At 34.5% G+C, this 16,688-nt stretch overlaps 1 protein-coding gene across 6 annotated transcripts in view; it reads left to right on the plus strand.

Moving 5' to 3' along the window:
- Positions 1–16,688, plus strand: part of DMD (dystrophin) — a 2,143,628-nt gene that overhangs the window by 774,835 nt on the left and 1,352,105 nt on the right. For all 6 annotated transcript variants that reach the window (XM_033109718.1, XM_033109734.1, XM_033109713.1 and 3 more), the window contains exon 19: positions 10,864–10,951. In XM_033109718.1, the coding sequence (XP_032965609.1) occupies positions 10,864–10,951 (88 nt within the window). The remainder of the gene's footprint in view (positions 1–10,863; positions 10,952–16,688) is intronic.

The following is a 16,688-nucleotide window of genomic DNA, read 5'->3' on the forward strand; positions in this document are numbered from 1 at the left end:
ATTGCTGAGACCAATAAAGTATTGTTACACTTATTCTCTAGTGATATCAGAACATTCCAACATATCAGCATAGCCAAAGATTTTGCATAATATGAAATTGCAGGAACAACTTACTTAGCGTACTTTAAAATGTCATACTCTCTACTAGCCAAGTGGGAGTACTTGTTTATCTGCTACTGAGTCCAAGAAATCCTGGTCAGTACCTTAGTCAAGAAGCATTCCTTTCTTTTTTGTTCAGGGGAGTTTATACTTCCTCTCATTTTTTTCAAGATAATAGCTTTTCATTATTCTATAACAAATGTTATAAGCACTATGTTGCTTTTTACAGTTTTTCTTTTCCTCAACCAAAGGAAGATTATTAGGTTTTTCTTAATGAATTTTACATGGTACTATTCATTTTCTTATTTTTTTTTAAGATTATTGGGGTGACAATGGATAGTAAAGTTACATAGGTTTCAAGTGTACAGTTCTGTAGTACATCATGTATATATCACACTGTGTGTTCACCACCCAGAGTCAGTTCTCCTTCCATCACCATATATTTGATCCCCTTTACCCTCACTTACCACCTCCCTCCCCGCTTACCCTCTGGTAACCACTAAACTACTGTTTGTGTCTATGAGTTTTTGTTTCTTCATTTGTTTGTCTTGTTCCTTTCAGTTTTATATCCCACATATCAGTGAAATCATATGGTTCTCAACTTTTTTCTCACATATTTCCCTTCGCATAATACTCTCAAGATCCATCCATGTTGTCGCAAATGCACTGTACATTTGCGACAACTATTTGTTTTCTATTGAGTAGTTGTTCATTACTGTTGCCAGGAAATCATAAAAGTCCTGTTGAATGTGCCCAACTCCTCAACTATTCTGCAGTTTCTAGAAGACTTCTTTTTTTTTTTTTTAATTTATTGGGGTGACAATTGTTAGTAAAATTACATAGATTTCAGGTGTACAATTCTGTATTACATCATCTATAAATCCCATTGTGTGTTCACCACCTAGAGTCAGTTCTCCTTCCATCACCATATATTTGATCCCCCTTACCCTCATCTCCCACCCCCCAACCCCCTTACCCTCTGGTAACCACTAAAGTATTGTCTGTGTCTATGAGTTTTTGTTTCTCATTTGTTTGTCTTGTTCTCTTGTTGTTTTTGGTTTATATACCACATATCAGTGAAATCATATGGTTCTCTGCTTTTTCTGTCTGACTTATTTCGCTTAGTTAGCATCATACTCTCAAGATCCATCCATGTTGTCACAAATGTTCCTATATCATCTTTTCTTACCGCCGAATAGTATTCCATTGTGTATATATACCACAACTTCTTTATCCATTCATCTATCGAAGGACATTTTGGTTGTCTCCATGTCTTGGCCACCGTAAACAAAGCTGCAATGAACATTGGAGCACACGTGTCTTTATGTGTGGATGTTTTCAGATTTATTGGGTAGATACCCAGGAGAGGGATTGCTGGGTCATACAGTAATTCTATTCGTAATTTTTTGAGGAGCCTCCACACTGCCTTCCATAACGGCTGCACCAGTCTGCATTCCCACCAACAGTGTATAAGGGTTCCTTTTTCTCCACAGCCTCTCCAACACTTGTTACTATTTGTCTTGTTGATGATAGCCATTCTGACTGGGTGAGGTGATATCTCATTGTGGTTTTTATTTGCATTTCTCTGATGATTAGTGATGTTGAGCATTTTTTCATATGTCTATTTGCCATTTGTATGTCCTCTTTGGAGAAATGTCTCTTTAGGTCCTCTGCCCAGTTTTCAATTGGGTTGTTTGTTTTTTTGTTGTTGAGTTTCATGAGTTCCTTGTGTATTTTGGATATTAGCCCCTTATCGGAGGCACTGTTTGCAAAAATCTTCTCCCATTCAGTTGGTTGCCTCTTTGTCGATGGTTTCTTTTGCTGCGCACAAGCTTTTAAGTTTCATAGAGTCCCATTAGTTTATTTTAGCTTTTACTTCCCTTGCCTTTGGAGTCAATTTCATAAAATGCTCTTTGAACCCAAGGTCCATAAGTTTAGTACCTATGTTTTCTTCTATGCAGTTTATTGTGTCAGGTCTTATGCTTAAGTCTTTGATCCATTTTGAATTAATTTTGGTACATGGTGACAGATAGCAGTCCAGTTTCATTCTTTTGCATGTAGCTTTCCAATTCTCCCAGAACCATTTATTGAAGAGGCTGTCTTTCCTCTATTGTATGTTTTTAGCTTCTTTGTCAAAAATTATCTGTCCATATTTACGTGGTTTTATTTCTGGGTTCTCAATTCTATTCCATTGGTCTATGTGTCTGTTTTTCTGCCAATACCATGCTGTTTTGATTATTGTAGCCCTGTAGTACAAGCTAAAGTCAGGGAGTGGGATACCTCCAGTATTGTTCTTTTTTCTTAAAATTGCTTTGGCTATTCGGAGTCTTTTGTGGTTCCAAGCAAATCTGATGATTTTTTGTTCTATTTCTTTAAAAAATGCCATTGGGATTTTGATGGGGATTGCATTAAATCTGTATATTGCTTTGGGTAATATGGCCATTTTAACTCTGTTGATTCTTCCAATCCATGAGCATGGAATGTCTTTCCATTTCTTTGTGTCTTCAATTTCTTTCAAAACTGTCTTATAGTTTTCAGCATATTGGTCCTTCACATCCTTGGTTAAGTTTATTCCCAGGTATTTTATTCATTTTGCTGCAATTGCAAAAGGAATTGTTTTTTATATTTCTTTTTCTGAGATTTCATTGTTAGTATACAGGAATGCAATGACTTTTGTACGTTGATTTTGTAGCCGGCAACTTTACTGTATTCGTTGATTGTTTCTAATAGCTTTTCGGTGGAATCTTTAGGGTTTCCTATATATAGCATCATGTCATCTGCAAAGAGTGATAATTTAACTTCTTCATTCCCAATGTGGATGCCTTTTATTTCTTTCTCTTGCCTGATTGCTCTGGCAAGGACTTCCACCACTATGTTGAAAAGCAGAGGTGATAGGGGACAGCCCTGTCGTGTTCCTGAACGTAGAGCAAAGCGCTTCAGTTTTTCACCGTTAATTATGAGATTAGCTGAGGGCTTGTTATATATGGCCTTTATTATGTTCAGGTATTTTCCTTCTATACCTATTTTATTAAGTGTTTTAATCATAAATGGATGTTGTATCTTGTCAAATGCTTTGTCTGCATCAATTAATATGATCATATGATTTTTGTCCTTTATTTTGTTTATGTGATGTATCACATTGATGGATTTGCAGATGTTGAACCATCCTTTTGCCTCGGGGATGAACCCCACTTGGTCGTGATGAATAATTTTTTTAATGCATTGTTGCATTCGATTTGCTAGCATTTTGTTTAGGATTTTTGCATCTGTATTCATCAGAGATATTGGTCTGTAGTTTTCTTTTTTTGTGTTGTCCTTACCAGGTGTTGATATCAGGGTAATGTTGGCCTCATAAAATGAGTTAGGGAGTACTGTCTCTTCTTCAATTTTTTGGAAGAGTTTGAGCAGGATTGGTATTAGATCCTCTTTGAAGGTTTGGTAGAATTCACTAGTGAAGCCATCTGGTCCCGGACTTTTGCTTCTGGGAAGGTTTTGAATGATTCATTCAATTTCGTTACTGGTAATCGGTCTGTTTAGACTTTGCAGTTCTTCACGGTTCAGCCTTGAAAGGCTATATGTTTCTAAGAACTTGTCCATTTCTTCTAGGTTATTGAATTTGGTGGCATATAGTCCTTCATAGTATTCTTGGATAATCCTTTGTATTTCTGTGGTGTCCGTGATAACTTCCCCCTTTTCATTTCTGATTTTGTTAATTAGTGTCTCCTCTCTTTTTATCTTAGTGAGTCTAGCCAAGGGTTTGTCAATTTTGTTAATCTTTTCAAAGAACCAGCTCTTTGTCACATTAATTTTTTCTATTGTCTTTTTGTTCTCTATTTCATTTAGTTCTGCTCTGATTTTTGTTATTTCCTTCTGCTGACCTTGGGTTTCACTTGTTCTTCTTTTTCTAGTTCTTTAAGGTGTAACATGAGGTTACTTATTTGGGATTTTTCTTGTTTCTAGAGATAGGCCTGTAATGATATAAATTTTTCTCTTAAAACTGCTTTCGCTGCATCCCAAAAATTTTGGTAGGATGTATTTTCATTGTCATTTGTTGCTATGTATCTTTTGATCTCTAATTTCTTCTTTGACCCAGTCATTCTTTAAAAGTATGTTGTTTAATCTCCATGTATTTGTGTTTTTTCCTGCTTTCTTTTTGCAGTTGATATCCAATTTCAAAGCCTTGTGATCAGAGAATATGCTTGGTATGATTTCAATCTAGAAGACTTCTTTTATTCCAGCTTTACTAAGCTGGCAGGACCTGACCTCATGGGCTGTTTCTGTGTTCACTCTATGTATAGCTAGCAGGATTTGTCATACATTTACACCTTCATAAGCATTTTAACTGTGGGTAGGGTGGGAGAGACTATAATATTGTTTATAGAGACATTATGCTACAGTAGGCTTCACCTTATTATGTATCTACTGTGTACCAGGCACTATTCTAGACATGGGTGGTAGTGTGAAGAAGGAAATACATGAGGATACCAGACTATATACAGTTTATATTCCAGTGGGGAAGATGAAAATGAAATAAGATTAATATACAACATATAGAATGTTATTGATAAATTCCAAAGACAAAATAAAGGAGGAATGAAGGCTAGGAAATGTGTGTTTGTGTGTATGTGTATAGATAACTAGAAGTTCTAGCTGAAAAAGGGACATTTAAGTAACGATCTAAAGCCAGAGAGGAATTTCTTTCATGGATATGGGAGGTAGGGGAATTTCAGTATTTCAGACAGGAGCATGCCTGGAGTGTTGGAGAACAACAAAGAGTGTGGCTGGAGCTGAGAAATGAAGGTGTTCAGTAGTAGCAGGAGAAGAGATCAGAGAGGTTAAGGTCTGGTGGGGCCATGGTTAGAACTTGGGCTTTTACTCAGAGTGAAGTGAGGATATTGGAGAGTTGAGCTGACCTCTTTTGTGACTGTCTGCTGTGTTAAGATATCATCAGGGATGTCGACTGATCAAAATAACCCTCCAGGTAATTCACCAAAAGGAGGGCTTATTCGGGAAAAAGGAAAAAAGAAACAAAACCACCACAGCAGTGTGAGAACGTACACCTCTGGCCGGACCTCCAACCGACTGCACACGTGCAAAAAGAAAAGAGCCCAGCTTTCCCAAGATGGCCTCTATATAAATGGATCCCTCCCCCAGAAGTTACCACAAAATTTTAACGGGAAGTCAGAACTAGAGAGTTAGCAAGGGGCCCAGCTCCACCCATAGTCCTCCCAGCTCTATGGTTAGTCATCATAAGATGCTAGTTCACTTTTATCAGGGAGCAAAGGTACAACTAGAAATACCATTTACCAGGCAATTTTGAAATATCCAGACCTCCAAGAGATGACGGGGACTTTTGACTAGTGTGGTAGTAGTGATCACAGTACTAACATTGCTTTCTGGATGTTTTAAGATTAGAACCAACAGGATTTTCTGATGGATTGAATGTGCGGTTTGAGAGAGAGAGAGAGAGAGTCAAGGAGTCTAACAGTTTGGCCTGAACAAATGGAAATAGAGATCAAACCTTAGGGTATGCTAAATTTAGACATCAGTGAGATGAGGAACCAGCAAAGGAGATTGAGTGAAGGCAGTTTTTGAGGTAGGAGGAAAACTTTTTGTGCTTATACTCTAGGAAGCCAAGTTAAGAAATATTTCTAAGAAGTACCCTCTGAATCAAAATACAGAGGGTGCCAAAACAATGTATACACATGTTAAGAAAGGAAAACTGTATTAAAATTGTAATACTCAATATATACCAATAACAAAAGATGAACACAAGTCACGTTTGACTTCTGCAATTACAAGAGGTGCTCAAAGTGGTTACCATCAGCGTCCACACACTTCTGATTACGGCGAACTACTGCCCGAGCAATGTTGACCAAAGTGTCCACTTGTATACGTGTTTTTGGCAGCCCCAGTATATTGATAAGTAAGCTGAGGCCTGAGAATCAGCATTGAATGTAATAGTATGGAGGCTAATGGTGACATTAATAGCAGCAGTTTTGATGGAACTATGTACGGGAATAGGTGTGAGGGGCAGTTTTTTCTTCTTTTTTATTAATGGGGCCAGTTTTTACTTTTCAAGATAGACCCGTGGAATGCCAATTTTTCTCCTTAGTGGCATATTATTCTTCAGAGTAAGGTATATGCCCTCCCTTTTCCAGAACCATATTTCTCTCTAGACTTAGTTTTTGGTTGTTGTGTATTTTATTTTTTTAAAAAAATTTATTTTACTTTTCTGTGCACTTTACAGATTTTTTTTTTTTTTTTGGAACGATGAGGGAAAGTAGAATCATTAGGAACTACTAATCTGACCTAGTTTAAAACAGAAGTTCATTTATTTCATTTGAGAACAAATGCATGTTTGGCCAGATCCAGGAAAAAAGGAGTTTCAGTGATATTTGTTTGGTCAATTTCTTTAACACTTTTTAGATGTGGTTATTTGGAAACTTCTCACATATTTCTGTGACCAAGGTGCTGTAATAAACCTGGTGCCAATTTTTCTTAACCTTGTTTTTAAGACCATTGATATCACCTTTCATGAGAATGACCACGTGTGCTGGTTTGTCTGGGTCATTCTCAGTGTATGTCATTCCATTTGTCACAGCTCAGTTATGTCTAGCTTCCCATTTTGCTATAAACATTGTCCCAATTTGGGAAGTACATTATGTGAAGAGCCTCCTCTAATCCCTGCAGAATTCCTGGAGGGTAGGTATCTTTATTGTTATTTTACATAGGATATATTGAAACTCAAAAAAAGGTTGAATCACTTTGTAAATGTCAAACAGGTGGTAAGAAGTGGAGACAATTCAAACCCACTGTGAACAGCGTGACTCCAAAACTTTTCTTTTCATTACCTGCTTTACTTACTGTCTCCTTGATACCCTACATTTTCTCATTTTAAATCAGCCATCTAGCTGTGTCTGAAGTGAAATGTTTTCTGGACTCTTCACTCTCTTTAAAGTGATGTTACTTAACAGAACTCAGCTACCATCTAAACACTGGCAACTGCATGGAGGAGGCCATTAACTGGTTCTTTCTTGGGCCTGTTTATTTATGCACCAGTTACTCAGTTTGCATACAATATACATCTGGCAATGGGGACAGCAATTGAGCTGTATACAGAGTTGCCAATTAGCCTATAAAGTGTCAGTGTCCATTCTAAATGACTAGGCATTCCTTCTAGTGTGGTGCCCATGATGCAGTAATGGTTAAATATTTTGAATATTATTTCTGACTACATTCAAACTCTCAGGTCACTGCTGTGAACTGTAGTCAAATATGTCCAAATCTGTCTTGATTCTGAAATACCCCGAGAAACAGCAGAGTGGAGTATGTTTGAAAGAGAGCTGAACTTATAAATAGATGATGAGGGTTCTAATATTGCATTTAAAACTTTCTACTTCTATAGCCTTAGATTATGACTCACTCTTATTGAAGCTCAGTTTTCTGTTGTATAAAATAGGCTAACATAATGCTGATTCCTTCTATCCGACGGTATTATTATGACGTATATATGAAATTATGTACATAAATTGTCATTTGGTAGACAGTATAGGGGAATTCCATTTTTATCATGGTTCTTAATCTGTCAAATTGGAAGAGAAATAGTACCTACTTCATAGATTGTTTTGCTGTGGTGGTTGTTATTGTTATTATTTATATTAGAATTCCTGGAATGATGTGGTTAACCAAACAAGTTATTTAAGCTCAAATATTACCCTGATATAGTCAATGGCAGGTTTGTCTCTGTTAGTAACACTGATGGATTATTCCATTAAATAAGTAGAATAAAGAGACGATCATGACATTTAGAGGCCCACTGATAATTTATTTTCATCATTTATGAAGACAATGTGGTATTCTGATTCTACTCTTTATGTAATTTCCTGTTTAAAAAAACTCAATGTGGATAAAATAGAAACCACTTTGATAGGAAAGGTTAAGTCTAAAACTAACTCAAAGAACAGCAGTTTTTGTCATTGTTCTTATTGTTGTTTTGTTGTAGTATACTTTTTTCTTTTTCTCTGTCTCATTGATTGATTGATTGATTGATTGACTGATTGATGTAGTTCAAATTTGGGACACTCCAAATCCTGCTGTAGCTCTTGATAGTTGTGAATATTGTATGTAGAATATGCTTATTTTTTTCTAAAGTGCCTAGAGTTCTTTACAAATAGAATTTACCTTTTAATGGAGAATAAAGTTAACGTATCGGAAAACACATGTGCTAATAAGCTGATAAGGACAGAGAATTTAAAAAATAGAAGTTGAGAGTTGAGATAATGTGACTTTGGGAGTTTTTCCTAGGTTCTTAAATAAGATGTTGTGGCTACTTTATTTTCGTGGACTACTTTGTTTTCGTGGACTTGTTAGTTCAACTATCAGATTAGAACCTTCCATGGTTGTCAGCATGCTTGTGTTTACAGTTCAATAATATCTGTGTGAAAATGACTTTCAAGATAATCCAGAAGTTTTACCTGCTAATTGGTATGGGCTCCTGGGTGCCTATAATCCTCAAACACCACAATATGTGTGCATTGAAAATTTCCTTTTCTTTTATTTTTAATTAAATTTATTGGGATGACAGTGGTTAGTAAAATTACAAACGTTTCAAGTGTACAATTCTGTAATACATCATCTATATATCACATTGCGTATTCAAGTAGAATACAAGATATTAAAATGAATCCATTACTTTTGGAGTTTCCCTACTGATGAGATGAACCTCAGTTTTCAATTGCTGCCTTTGACAATATAATGTAAAATGTATATTTTCCAGCTAAGTTATAAGTACTTTAAAAAAGATTATCATTTTATAGTGTTTTATTTCACTCTTCATTTATTCTGCTAAATTTAGTTAGTATATTGTATATTATATTTTTCCCTGATTGGATATAGTCTACTGTCTATCGGCTCTTTTATCCAATAATCCTTGAATCCAATAATCCTAGTTCATGAAACTTTTAAAAAGCTTATTCAATTATGGTAATTCTTCAAATTGGAGAATCTTTTGAAATATTTAAAAATGTGTGAATTATTTTATGAGTGTTCCCATCATTTGGTGTGCTTGTGAAATAGTCTAATCTAAATGATTACTTATTTCTCTGGAAGTCTTTCTGATGTGGCCATATTATCTGTCTATCTATCTATCTATCTATCTATCTATCTATCTGTCTGTCTGTCTATCTATCTATCTATCTATCTATCTATCTATCTATCTATCATCTATCTATCTACCTACGTGTCTATATTGATGACTCTGTCTGTCTTTATTTGCTTTCAAAAGGAGGACACTAGATCGGCACTGTGCAATTACAATTGGCACTTAACACACAGCGCTTTTTAAATTTAAATAAATTAAATTAAAAGTTAATTTCCTCAATCACACTTGTCATGTTTTGTGGGCTCGGTACCCACATCGGGCTAGTAGCTACTGTATTAGCCAGTGCAGATACAGAATGTTTCCATTATTTCAGAAAGTTCTATTGAAAAACTCTCTACAGAGTCTGCGTGTATCTATTATATGTTATCCCTACCGTACTCTACTATTACACCGTGGAATACCGTGTTTCTGCGAAAATAAGACCTAGCCCGACCATCAGCTCTAATGCATCTTTTGGAGCAAAAATTAATATAAGACTCGGTCTTATTTTAATATAAGACTGGGTCAGTATAATATAATATAACATAATATAAAATAATTAATATAATATAACACTGGGTCTTATATTAATTTTTGCTCCAAAAGACGCATTAGAGCTGATAGTCCGGCTAGGTCTTATTTTTGGGGAAACACGGTAGTTGTTTAAATGCCTGTTGATCTAAATAACGTTTTGAAAACTAGTCTGATGTAGAATAGCTTCCTTCTACAAATGCAAGTGAAATCTTTGGATTATTTAACCATGGAACCATTGCTCTTACTAAATATTAAATGTAGTAGAGCTTTCTTTTTCTGTGGGTAGTTCTGTTTTAGGACATATATATTGTTACAGCCACATATTTTTAGTGACTATAGTGCTGAATCATGGTTTAAAATTTAGATCTCTGTAAAGACGTTATTAGCTAAACTCAATGGTATCAAATGCTGGTTTTTGTTAATTTAAATAAATGTGTTTTGTTGTGCAAAAGTTAACTCTGGTGGGGAGAAATGAACAAAGGAATTTAGAAAAATTTTTAAAACTAAATCCATTTTACGTTGAAATGGGAGCATTTTAACATTTTAGAGAGAAAAATTAACCCACCATATTGTATTTAGATAACTGTGTTTTTTTTCTATTTTTCTAAATTAGTCATGCCAGTATACTTTTTCCCATTGTATATACTTACTGGATTTTCTATTTGACTTTTGTTTTAGAATATATACTTTTGTAATAGGGATATATATTTAAAAGATAAATTCCATTTTAATAATCGGATACTTTATCCTTTCATTGTTAGTTATAATTTGCCTTTGCTGGTTCTTTTTTTTCTCCTTTTTTTTTTTTTGCAGTCTTTCATTACAGTGCACCCGAAACTATTATGAAAAAAAGTTAATAGTAGAAATCTTATTAAAAATAGTAGCAATTTGGTATTAAAATGGATTGTGTTTTCATTGCCATTTTGATGCTTTTAGTTTCGAGAAAGTTGAGAACAAATCTTTAGATTCCCATGATGAGGTGACAGAGTGAAATATCTTAAGGCTTGAAAGGGCAAGTAGAAGTTATAATTACTGTGTAGGTTCATAATCCTTGTACTAAAATACATACCTTTGCTGTCATGCTGCAGGCCATAGAGCGAGAAAAAGCTGAGAAGTTCAGAAAACTACAAGATGCCAGCCGATCAGCTCAGGCCCTGGTGGAACAGATGGTGAATGGTAATTACACGGACTTGATTTAGATAATCTTCTTAGGGATTTGATAAACACATAGGTTCATATTTATCAGCTGAATTATATCAGACAAGCACTTCCTGAATGCAAATTTCAATGAAAGTGGGTTTGTAAGCTTTTTATTGTTCTTTCTTAATGCTAAGGAAATTATTAGAGAAAATTCAACTTTGAGTCCAATAGAAGAAAATGGGATGTGGTAGAATATTTCACCAGTGGTGGTGAAATTAATTTTAGTGCAAATCCTGCTAGCATTTGTTCAAACAATTTAAGAAAACAAGATTTGCAGAAATAATTGCAAATGTAAGCAATCATATATAATGTATGTAATGTGATTATAATCTGATTTTAAATAATTCTTGCAATATATTTTTCCAAACAGACTAAAATTATGGGGAATGTTTCATTAGTATACCTGTTTGCTAATTATATATGTGACATTTTGTATGTTGCTTTTCTTTTCTTTTTCACTCATTTAAAAGAATATCTCCTATAGGGAACTTTTATTTTTTAAAATTTTTTTGAGTGAGGTTAAAAATACAAAGCTAGCAAAACATTTCTTTTTTAAGATTTTTTTTTCTTTATTGGGGAATATTGGGGAACAGTGTGTCTCTCCAGGGCCCATCAGCTCCAAGTCATTCTCCTTCAATCTAGTTGTGGAGGGCGCAGCTCAGCTCCAAGTCCAGTCGCCGTTTTCAGTTGCAGGGGGCACAGCCCACCCTCCCATACGGCAACCTTGTTGTTGAGAGCTCGGGCTCTAACCAAATGAGCCATCCGGCTGCCCCTCCGGAAGCTCAGCAGCAGCTTGTTGTCTTCAATCTAGTTGTGGAGGGCACAGCTCACTGGCCCATGTGGGAATCAAACCGGCAACCCTGTTGTTCAGAGCTCGCGCTCTAACCAACTGAGCCATCTGGCCGCCCTTTATTTTATCTTTTTAAGAGTGAGTTAAAATTAATCTTTGTTAGCATTTAGTGCCTCGAAAGCTGTCTGAACAAAACATGTTATTGACATCAATTGTGAACAATCTTATTTCAAATTGTCATTGTTCTACTACTGTGTTCATTTCCAGGTATAAGTAATTTATGAAAATAAGGGATAACGCTATTTCCAGACAAATTTTTTTTTCATTTTTTCAAAGGATATGTTTACAAAATTGTTATAACCAAATGTAACTAATGTTTTTGTAGTGCATGTCAGCTTTTCCCAGAACTTGCCTACATTCTGGGGCTTGAATTCTATGTACAAGTTATTGTTTGCCTTAATTGCCATGTTGGCATTAAAAAGTTCAGTGATCTTCTTAGGAAATCAATTTATTTTCTTCTTCTAATTAGCCCCAAGGCTGTATTTGATTAGAAACAAAAACAAGCAAATATGACAGCTGAGAATTGGGTTAGAAGTGAATGGATATATAGTCAATGCAAAATGCTAAAAGGTTGTTGTTTAGATGCATTTTGCTGGGTGGTTTAACTGATGGGTTTGACAACAGCATATTCATGTTAAATAAAATTATATGATCTAAAATTTTTTCTTGTAGCTGTTACATAATTTCTCCCTAGGACCTACATTATCCATGATCACTTTTTCATTTTTATAAGCTGATGTAAAATTTATACTTTAAAATTGTCTCATTTTATAATCATATCAAGCATACCTTACCTCAGATCATCTGATAGTAGCTTATGCTGAATTACTAAAAAAGCAGTTAAAATGTGGAAATAAGGGAATTTTTTTTTTTGATAGTTGAAACTACATACAGGATAAAAACAATCATATGATTAGTGATAATATCATTTTCTAGATTATTGCTCTCATTGCTCTGACTGAATGAAGAAAAATCAGGATGTATACTAAGTCCTTAATAAATATTAATTAACTGGTTACATTCTATTTAGCAAAGCAAAATTAAGGCAGAAATTGAGATAATTACATTGGTAATTTTGATCAGAAAATAATAATGTTCCTCAAGGAAAATGTGAACTTGTATGGAAAGCAAAGAGCAGTATGAGGTAAGTGTTTGATTTGAGACGTTCTTCATTGGTTGACTATATTGATCAAATTTAAAGCTTCTTAATTATGCCAGTGAAGATACAGTCTAACTGATACGTGTTCAGGCTCCACTTGAGGCTAACTAGAGCACAGCTCTGCTGCTCCATTCAATCAAACAATGTGCATAATTACTAAAAAGAAGACTCAATGATTCTAACTTCTTTTTGTCCTATTATTTTTTTGTGGTCCTTCATAGAACAAGGTGCATAATAGTTTATGTGATTATTTGTGCAAATTGTGAGTAAAACCAGGCACACAATAAGTGCCTGGAGTACCTCTCCAGATATATTTCAGAGGGAACCCTAACCCTAATCTGCGATAGCTCCACTAGCATAGAGCCAGAAACTACAGCTTACTGGTGTGGCTCAGGAAGCTGAAAGGCAAACTGAGATTTCTCTAAACTAGGTTTCCCAGCAGTTAGCTCACTAAAGCTCTTAATTTACAAGCCCAGAATTTTCTTTCCGAAATTTGGCCTGGAGTTGTAATAAAACTCATAACTATATAGAACACATATATTCTTGTCCTTTTATTTATAGAAAGGAAAATGAGAGCTGACTCCTGATACTTTGTTTAAGATCTCATATAAATGCCTATTCCTTCTAACTATACATCTTGTACTCAAATTAAGATAAAGGCAAATCATTCTTGTACAATGTTATAATATTATGCAACTAATACAAATACATATACATTTTCTGTATGTTTTACTGTGATAACACTTAACATATTCATAGTGTAAAAATATGTATGAAGAAAAGCCTGAGTATAGCTATTGCTATTGTATTTTAAAGAAAGCATTTTACGAACTGTTTTATAAGTATACGTACATACATAGAAAACTGAATTTTCTACTTAAAATAATTTACCATGAGATTAGAGCACTTTTCTAAAATATCTGCAATAGTTTTTGAACTCTTCTTTTAAATTTTCTTTCAGAATGAAATTCTAAGACATGCAAAAAAAAAAAAATTCCTCAGCACTTATATTTTACATCAGTTTTGACCCCAAATGGTACCTCAGACATATTTCCAAATCACTTTTGGCCATTTCAAAATACCTAGTGAAAGAATGAATTTTTAGCACCATTTAAGAAATACAGAAAACAAAATGTGTTAGTCCCAAAGGCAATTTATTTTTCTTTTATATAAGTATTTTTATTAAATATATTGGGGTGACATTGGTTAGTAAAATTATATGGGTTTCAAGTGTGCATTTCTATAATACATCATCTATATATTGCATTATATATTCACTACCCAGAGTCAGTTCTTCTATCACCATATATTTGACCCCCTTTACCCTCTTCTGCCACCCCCACCACCCTTTGTCCTCTGGTAACCACTAAACTGTTGTCTGTGTCTATGAGTTTTTGTTTGTCTTATTCGTTTGTTGCTTTCAGTTTTATATGCCACATATGAGTGCAGTCATATGGTTGTCAACTTTTTCTGTCTGACTTATTTTGGTTAGCGTGATTGTTTCAAGATCCATCCATGTTGTTGCCAAAGGCAGTATTTCATCTTTTTTTATGGCTGAGTAGTATTCCATTGTGTATATGTACCACATCTTCTTTATCCAGTCATCTATCAAAGGACACTTTGGTTGTTTCTATGTCTTGGCCACTGTGAATAATGCTGCAGTGAACATTGAAGCACATATATCTTTACAGATCAGTGTTTCCAGACTTTTTGGGTAGATACTCAGAAGAGGGATTGCTGGTCATATGGTAATTCTATTCTAAATTTTTTTGAGGAAACTCCCTATACTGTTTTCCATAGTGGCTGCACCAATCTGCATTCCCACCAGCAGTATATGAGGGTCCCTTTTTCTCCACAGCCTCTCCAACACTTGTTGCTATTTGTCGTCTTGATGATAGCCATTCTAACTGGGGTGAGGTGATATCTCACTGTGGTTTTGATTTGCATTTCCCTAATAGTGAATTGGAGCATTTTTTCATATATCTGTTGACCGTTTATATGTCATCTTAGCAAGAGTGTCGGTTCAGGTCCTCTGCCAATTTTTTTTTTAATTTGATTGTTTATTTATTTGTTGTTGAATTGTACAAGTTCTTTATATATTTTGGATATTAGTCCCTTATTAGAGGTGTTGTTTGGAAATATCTTCCATTCGGCTGGTTGCCTCTTTGTTTTGTCGATGTATTCTTTTGGTGTGCAGAAGCTTTTTGGTTTGATATAATCCCATTCATTTATCTTTACTTTTACTTCCCTTGCCTTTGAGGTCAAATTCATAAAATCCCCTCTGAACCCACGGTTTATAAGTTTAGTACCTATGCTTTCTCCTATGCAGCGTATTTTTTCATGTCTTATGTTTAGCTCTTTGATCAATTTTGAGTTAATTTTGGTATATGGTGACAGATAGCAGTCTAGTTTCATTCTGTTGTCTGTGGCTTTCCAATTTTCCCAGCACCATTTTTTGAAGAGGCTTTTCTCCATTGTACGTTTTTGACTCCTTTGTCAAAAATTATCTGTCCATATACATGTGGGTTTATTTCTGGGTTTTCAATTTTATTCCATTGGTCTGTGTGTCTGTTTTTCTGCCAATACCATGCTGTTTTGATTATTGTTGTTTTGTAGTATAAATTTAAGTCAGAAAGTGCATTCCCCATCAAAATCCCAATGGCAGTTTTTAAAAGAAATAGAACAAAAAGTCACGAGAATTGTGTGGAATCACAAGAGACCCTGAATAGCCAAGGCACTTTCTTGAGAGAATTTAAGGTGTGGAGAAACAGGTAGTTGGGAGGGGTCTTAAGAGTGTTAAAAAACATAGAAGTGATTTTCATTTGATGTTGCACTTTTGTTAAAAATCAGTGTATGTCCTGAAAGCACTATTCCTTGTAACACATGTTCAGTTTTGCAGAGTCACATAAAAGTTAGTCAATTTTAAGATAATTTTCATTTTGTTGCATTTATCAAATGCAAAGAAGTATATGCAGAATATTAAAATACAATTAATATTCAATATAATGTGAATTTTAATATTAACTATATTCTGAATTCAATTGTGAATTTTCCAGTAGAATGATTTATATTTGAAGAATATGCAGAGATTCAGTAAGAGATTCTTTTCAATTTATTTGGAATATTTTCGTAAACCAAAAAAAGGAGGTTGCATAAAATATTTGCATACTTTAAACCTGTACATGAACATTTTTCTTATGGATATCCAGGTTCTTTTAGAACAGCGTTAAGTGATCCTCATGATTTTAAGAGCTAATAAAGATGGTCTGCAATGCTACTAACAGAGAAAGTGTTAACTGAAAAACATATTTCTGGTGTTTGTAAATAGAATTTAGTTGTAATTTTTAACTGATTTACCTATTTCTTGACTATGTATTTAAACTAACATTAATTTGCTGTTCCTAACTCAACATCAATTGATTGGATAAGTATGGGGAGCAGTTTGATAGAATGTTGAATGGTAGAGAGAACCTCTTTTTAGTCTCAAGAAATTGTTCACGTCCTAGAACTTTAATGAGAGTAAGTGGGAGACTAGCTTGGGTACCTAGTGATCTTATTATGTTTCCTGTAGCTGTGTTACACCGAGAAGGGAAATTTCCAATTTTCTGTTTATTTTATTTTTTAAAAAGGATACAGGTAGAACTCTTTAAGGTTTATTTTTATATTTATTTAAGCCCAAAATAGTATAAAGTAATTAAATTTTA

Source organism: Rhinolophus ferrumequinum, chromosome X (assembly GCF_004115265.2).
Source record: "Rhinolophus ferrumequinum isolate MPI-CBG mRhiFer1 chromosome X, mRhiFer1_v1.p, whole genome shotgun sequence".
NCBI lineage: Eukaryota > Metazoa > Chordata > Mammalia > Chiroptera > Rhinolophidae > Rhinolophus > Rhinolophus ferrumequinum.